General features: G+C 36.5%; 2 protein-coding genes and 1 long non-coding RNA gene across 3 annotated transcripts in view; 1 reads left to right on the top strand and 2 right to left on the bottom strand.

The window, feature by feature from the left end:
- The window catches only part of metrnlb (meteorin like, glial cell differentiation regulator b), an 11,142-nt gene extending 7,978 nt beyond the window's left edge, over positions 1-3,164 (bottom strand). The window contains exon 1 of the mRNA XM_016258260.1: positions 2,946-3,164. Coding sequence (XP_016113746.1) covers positions 2,946-3,028 — 83 coding nt within the window. The 5' untranslated portion in view covers positions 3,029-3,164. The remainder of the gene's footprint in view (positions 1-2,945) is intronic.
- Positions 3,165-5,660: 2,496 nt separating this feature from the next.
- On the top strand, positions 5,661-6,818 carry LOC107571877 (uncharacterized). Its single transcript, XR_001607248.1, has 3 exons — positions 5,661-5,706; positions 5,791-5,796; positions 6,784-6,818. It is a non-coding gene; the product is annotated as an uncharacterized lncRNA (long non-coding RNA).
- Positions 5,700-6,818, bottom strand: part of b3gntl1 (UDP-GlcNAc:betaGal beta-1,3-N-acetylglucosaminyltransferase-like 1) — a 13,930-nt gene continuing 12,811 nt past the window's right edge. Inside the window, exon 9 of the mRNA XM_016258259.1 lies at positions 5,700-6,112. Within this exon, the coding sequence (XP_016113745.1) occupies positions 6,032-6,112 (81 nt within the window). The 3' untranslated portion in view covers positions 5,700-6,031. The remainder of the gene's footprint in view (positions 6,113-6,818) is intronic.

Here is a 6,818-nt window from a genome sequence, read left to right as displayed (position 1 = left end):
TATATATATATAATGACACAAGCACATAAAATTAGTAAAACTTAAAATAAATAATTTAATATCATTTAAAATATTAAATAATATTAATATTAAAATATGAACAAATACTACAATAGAATAGAAAAAAATACTAAAATACCACTTGAAAGACAAAGAGAGTTTATTTTCATTATTGTATTTAATATGCACCAATTTAGCAACGTACAATTTTAGCAATACAGAAAAATAAAAACAATAATTACCTCTTTTTGTCCACAAAATAAACGCATGAAAGAATGCAAAATGCCATGCAGGGGCAACTTTCCAGTGTTATTCTAGTATTGTTTATATACTATTATAGTATTTATTCATATTTTTTTATTATCTTTATATTTAAATGTTTTTTTTGTTTAGTTTTACTAATTTTGTTATATGCTTTTGTCATTTTTATTCATTTTTTTAAAAATATGTGTTTACATTTAAGCTATCATTGTTATTATTCCAGTTTTGATCCAAATGTCTTGCTGCTCAGTCAGCGCAGAGAAACACAACTGCTTATTTTTCAAACGACAGAAATCTGAGCACTGGACAAATTGTGATGTCCACGGCTCTGATCCGTGCTGTGACCTTCAGGATGAGCGTGACCTGCTCCTCGTCTCTAAGAGCAACATCAGGAGAGATCAGATGTCAAACGTGTGAGATATTAGCTGAAGCCAAGCAGCTTCTCGTATATGAGCTGGGTTGCATGCAGATGAAAGATACGGCACAAGCTGTCATCCAGATGTGACATTTTCATGTCCCCCACTATATACAGCACTTATATATATATATATATATATATAAAATGACACAAGCACATAAAATTAGTAAAACTTAAAATAAATAATTTAATATAATTTAAAATATTAAATAATATTAATATTAAAATATGAACAAATACTACAATAGAATAGAAAAAAATACTAAAATACCACTTGAAAGACAAAGAGAGTTTATTTTCATTATTGTATTTATATGCACCAATTTAGCAACGTACAATTTTAGCAATACAGAAAAATAAAAACAATAATTACCTCTTTTTGTCCACAAAATAAACGCATGAAAGAATGCAAAATGCCATGCAGGGGCAACTTTCCAGTGTTATTTTAGTATTGTTTATATACTATTATAGTATTTATTCATATTTTTTTATTATCTTTATATTTAAATTTTTTTTTTGTTTAGTTTTACTAATTTTGTTATATGCTTTTGTCATTTTTATTCATTTTTTTTTAAATATGTGTTTACATTTAAGCTATCATTGTTATTATTCCAGTTTTGATCCAAATGTCTTGCTGCTCAGTCAGCGCAGAGAAACACAACTGCTTATTTTTCAAACGACAGAAATCTGAGCACTGGACAAATTGTGATGTCCACGGCTCTGATCCGTGCTGTGACCTTCAGGATGAGCGTGACCTGCTCCTCGTCTCTAAGAGCAACATCAGGAGAGATCAGATGTCAAACGTGTGAGATATTAGCTGAAGCCAAGCAGCTTCTCGTATATGAGCTGGGTTGCATGCAGATGAAAGATACGGCACAAGCTGTCATCCAGATGTGACATTTTCATGTCCCCCACTATATACAGCACTTTCAAGTGCTTGTGGTTTGGCTTATTTCGGGATGATTACAGTGTTGGTGTCTGCTCCGGCTGGATCGCAGAGGCTTTGAGATTTACACTCGTCAGGTGTACAGGATGGAAAATTATGACCTCCTCCTGAAAAAAAGCAGCACTGAAAGTCCAATTCACTTTACCAGTTGAGTTTGAATTTCCAATCTCATACATGCAAAAAATAATTGCATGATTCCAAAATACAGATTGATCATATTCCAGCATTTCCACCAAATATTGAAGCAGTGGGTCTTCATGAGGGTGAGTAAATGATGGCTGGGCTCCGGCTGGGGGTCTGGGGGGGCGTTATAATTAAACTGACGGGGTTGGGTTTCTGCTGAAATCAGTGCCAAATGTTTTCAGAGCAAAAGAGCCGAGTTTCGCACACATGACCCCGAAATTCCCCTCCATTTCATCCGGCTTGCTTTTAATTAACGTTATTAAATCATTTTCTGGAGTCAATTACGCTGTGCGGCGCATAATAGAGGCCAGATTCGGCGCAGTCTGCTTTAAAGAGTCAAATGAAGGAGTTGAAAGAAAAAGTGCCAGAGAGAGACAGAGAGAGAGATGGATATGAACGTCACTGTGGGCGCATACAATACTATAAAACAAATCAGTGGCAATTTTTCGCTTTAGCGCTGAGTGTTCGATTCATTTTAGTGAATCGATTCTTTCGAACGGTTCTTTTTTTTTTTTTAAGTTTTTTGAGTTTTTGAAGCTTTTTGCGTATTGTTTTCTTGAACTGACAACGTATATCGTGCCTTTTCATTCTCAAACAGAGTTGCAATCCAGCAGAGTAATAATTTAGGAATTAACCTTCGCGAATCCGAATCGTCGGCAACATTGAAAAGAAGTGGTTCAAAAGAACAATCGGTTCGCGAATCAGTGTGCACAGGTAAGATGTAATAACATGTCCAATAAGGGCATGCCCGGACCTTCCCCATCACCTAGCTCTCACAGGATTTCACGATTTAAACCCATGCATTTACACTTCTTAACTGTTAGTTAGGCTATATTGCAATCATTTAACATTTCTTTGCATGGCCAAAAAACAAACACAAAGATATAGTAGACTAAAATGCACACAAGTCTTCCTTATACAAACACGCATACTGATCAACAGGATATTTCATTAAATATTTAGCTTGTTAAAAACATTGTGTATGCAATGCAAGCATGCAAAGTACTATGCAAAAAAATAATAATAGTTTTTAATGTGCAATTAGTTTTGTACGCATTTTCTGCGGATAGAATAAATATACTGTTTTATTGTAAGACCTTTATAATGATTTGATCTGCTATAAAATGCAAGGCTCACCTTCCTATCCAGTTGCACTGGTCGCTGGAATATTGTGCACATCCACACAGGACCAGAGCTGATAGCAGAATGAATAAAAGCATCCTCAAAACCCCCGACAATCTCTTCCAGTCTGTAGAAAATCTCAATCCACGGCTGCTCTGGGTCACTTCAGAAACTGCATGACCAGATCAAGAGCAGACAGATCCGGAATGAAGAGCATGATCGCGCGTGAGTCTGAAGCCCACACAGTAGTGAGTCCCCGAGAAACTGTCTCCCTCATACAAACTCAAGCCCCGCCCACAACACGCCTCTAAGCCACGCCCCCGCCAGCAATACCCATTACACAGCAGCAAGCACTTATTTTACACACTTGCGCTGCTGCTCAAAACTTTGGCATCAGTAAGATTTTTTTTTTTTAAAGAAGTTTCTTATGCTTATCAATCGTGCATTTATCTGAAGAAAAAAAACGGTAATTTTGTGAAATATTATTGCAATTTAAAATGACATTTTTCTATTTTAAAGTGCTTTAAAATATAAATTATTGCTGTGATCAAAGCTGAATTTCCAGCATCATTACTCCATTCTTCAGTGCCACATGATTCTTCAGAAATCAGTATAATATGCCGATTTATAATCAGTGTTTGGAAACAGTTGTGCTGCTTGGGGCCTGTGATATTTTGTTTTCAGGATACTTTTTCAGGATGAATAAAAAGTTTAAAAGAGCAGTGTTTATTCAAAATAGACATTTTGTGTTATAATACATACCATTCAAAAGTGCAGGGTCAGTTATTTATCACAGGCTCCAAAACAAAAAACAAAAAAAAGATTTGATCACAGGACTAAATTATATTTTAAAGTTTATTAAAATAGGAAACCAATATTAGAAATTGCAATAATATTTTACAATATCCCTTTTTTTCTTTATTTTTGATCAGATAAATGCAGCCTTGGTGAGCATATACGACTCCTTTAAAAAAAATAAAACACTAAACATCTTACTGATCCCAACCTTTTGAACAGTTATGTTCATTAAGTCCTATTTAAGTCTAAAACTTAAGTTTATAACCCCGTTTAGTGGTACTGTGGGTATACCGCGGTATGTGAAGCACCTTCAAGTCCCCAAACAGTAGCCTACTGATGAAGAACACTAAACGATCCAACATTCATCTACAACCGTACCGTAAATAAAACTACTATGGTACATGTCCAAAAACATGGGTACTTCTGTGTATTGGTAATTGTCACAAACAATATGCTACTAATACTATACAGCGATATACCGAAATTTGTTGAAGTCTACACTGGCGAAATAAAGAAATAAATAACGGTATATATTCAGTTTTTGAATGCTTCATGTGCAGCATATTTCCTTCCCCCCTCTTGTAGGGTGTGTGACTCCAGGCGTGTGTCTGGAGGCGGCTGCGGTTATTCTGGGCTCTATAAACACTGCTATCAGATGCTGCTGAGTCCAGCGCTTTTATTACAGCTGCACGCGCCTCGCGGGACACCGACCGCTCACTGCGCATGCGCCGCGCACCGATTGATTCAGTCCGACTCCAAGAGCTAGATAAAAATAGATGTAAAATATACATTCACAAATGATTAAATATGACTATGGTATTCCTAATAAAAGCAATGCACATTAATGTTTAATGAATTTATTTCAATAAATAAAATTTATTTAATAATATGATTAATAAATAACAACCTAATATTTAAATAAACAAACAAAAAATATCTTTTTTTAAAGAAGGAAGACAATAAATTTTTTTGTGAGGTTGTGTTGTGTCAGGGGATTCAGTTTTCTATCTACAGACATGTTTACTTGGGATGGTGTGTGTGTGTGTGTGTGTGTCACCCTTCAGATGAGCTCTGACCCTCCACCTACACACCATCCTAAATATTTACAGGCCATGAACTGTGACCCGACCCACACACACACACACCTACAACACAGGCTCCATCACCTGAGACACACACACTCACACTCTCTCACACACACACACACACACACGCACACACAAACACACACGAACGTGGCCGCTGACCTCAGATAATGTGTCAATGCAACACATACACATTCCAGTCTCTCTCTCTCACACACACACACACACACACACGAACGTGGCCGCTGACCTGCAGATAATGTCTCAATGCAACACACACACATTCCAGTCTCTCTCTCTCTTACACACACACACACATAAATGAAGGACTGTTGAGAGGAAGAGAGATAAAACTAACCAGACCTGTCAGAATCTGTCAGGAATTATTAAAGTTTGCTGCTAACACACACATACACGACAAAAACATGACAGAAACCGGTTTTAAAAATCATACAATACATTTTTAATATCAGAAGCATTTGAAATAAAATATAATACCAAAACAGTGTTAATTAAAAATATTTAAAATCGCTGAAATAAAATATAAATAAAATACATTTGTGACCCTGGACCACAAAACCAGTCATAAGGGTCGATTTTGTGAAATTGAGATTTATACATCATCTGAAGCTGACTAAATAAGCTTTCCATTGATGTATGGTTTGTTAGGATTGAGAATAAAACACTAAATATATCGAAAGTCATATACACCTAGGATGCCTCGGGGGTGAGTAAAACGCAGCCTAATTTTCATTTTTATGTGAACTAACCCTTTAAAGATGGATGTGTCTGTGGGACAAGGGCTTATTCTGAGCGTCACTCGGGAACGATGGAGAAATCCAGTGACACGGGGCATCAGGAATGCAAACAGACGCCTGAGTGAGTGAGTGTGTGTTGTGTGTGTGTGTGTGTTGTAGTGTAGGTGCTAGAGGGATGTGAGAGGTTTCTCAAGCCGGGAACTCTGGGAAGGACAGCAGGAAGCAGTTCCCAGCTCTCACACACATTTCACTTCAGTCAGAGCTTTGACCGTCTCCTATAGTTTGACACTCATCTGATGAGGGTTTCTTTCCTCCAGCTCTGACAGAAAAGGTTGTGTGTTCTTATATTCTCATTAAGACGTGACTCAGTCCCATTATGAAACAGGTTTCTAGCAGAAGGTGTTGTCCGCTCCCGCAGTCCCTGAGCTTTCACTGTACTGCAGCTCAAAGCTCAGCGTCTTCAGCTGAAATGATAATAATGTATTCCCTCCTTCAGTTGCAGCGAGCGCAGGTTTCCCTCCAGGACTCCGTGAGTCATATCCTACACAGATTACACCATTATAAATAAATACATACGTACACAAATATATAAAATACTTGAATTAGTAATCATAAAAGTATTAATAAATAATGCTTGTATTCATCAAGGATGCATTACATTGATCAAAAGTGACAGTAAAGACATTTTTTAAATTGAAAAAAAGATTCCCATTTCAAATAAATGCTGTTCTTTTCAACTTTCTATTCATCTGTGAATCCTGAAAAATAAAATCAGTATCAGTTTCCACAAAAATATTCAACATCGATAATAATAATAAACGTTTCTTGAGCACCATATTTGAATGATTTCTGAAGATCATGTGACACTGAAGACTGGAGTAATGATGCTGGAAATTCAGCTTTGATCACAGAAATAAATTACATTTCACAATATATTCACATAGAAAACAGCCATTTTAAATTGTAAACATATTACAGATTTTTACTGTATTTTTGAAAAAATAAATGCAGGCTCAGTGAGCAGAAGAGACTTCATTCAAAACCTTTAAAAACCGCCCCCAAACCTCAGTTAATGTGCTGTCTATGTAGGGTGCAGACGGCGGTATGAAACAGCTGTGTGTGATAATATCAGATCCCGCCGGAGTTTGATTAGCAGGAAAACACAGAGGATGATTGAGATTGATATGAGCCTCACAGTCATTTGGACCAGAGCGTGTGTGTGTGTGTGTGTGTGTGTGTGTGTGCAG

This window comes from Sinocyclocheilus grahami, unplaced genomic scaffold (genome assembly GCF_001515645.1).
Source record: "Sinocyclocheilus grahami isolate Dianchi unplaced genomic scaffold, SAMN03320097.WGS_v1.1 scaffold1664.1, whole genome shotgun sequence".
NCBI classification, from domain to species: Eukaryota; Metazoa; Chordata; class Actinopteri; order Cypriniformes; family Cyprinidae; genus Sinocyclocheilus; species Sinocyclocheilus grahami.
This window is presented reverse-complemented; position numbering and strand designations above follow the sequence as displayed.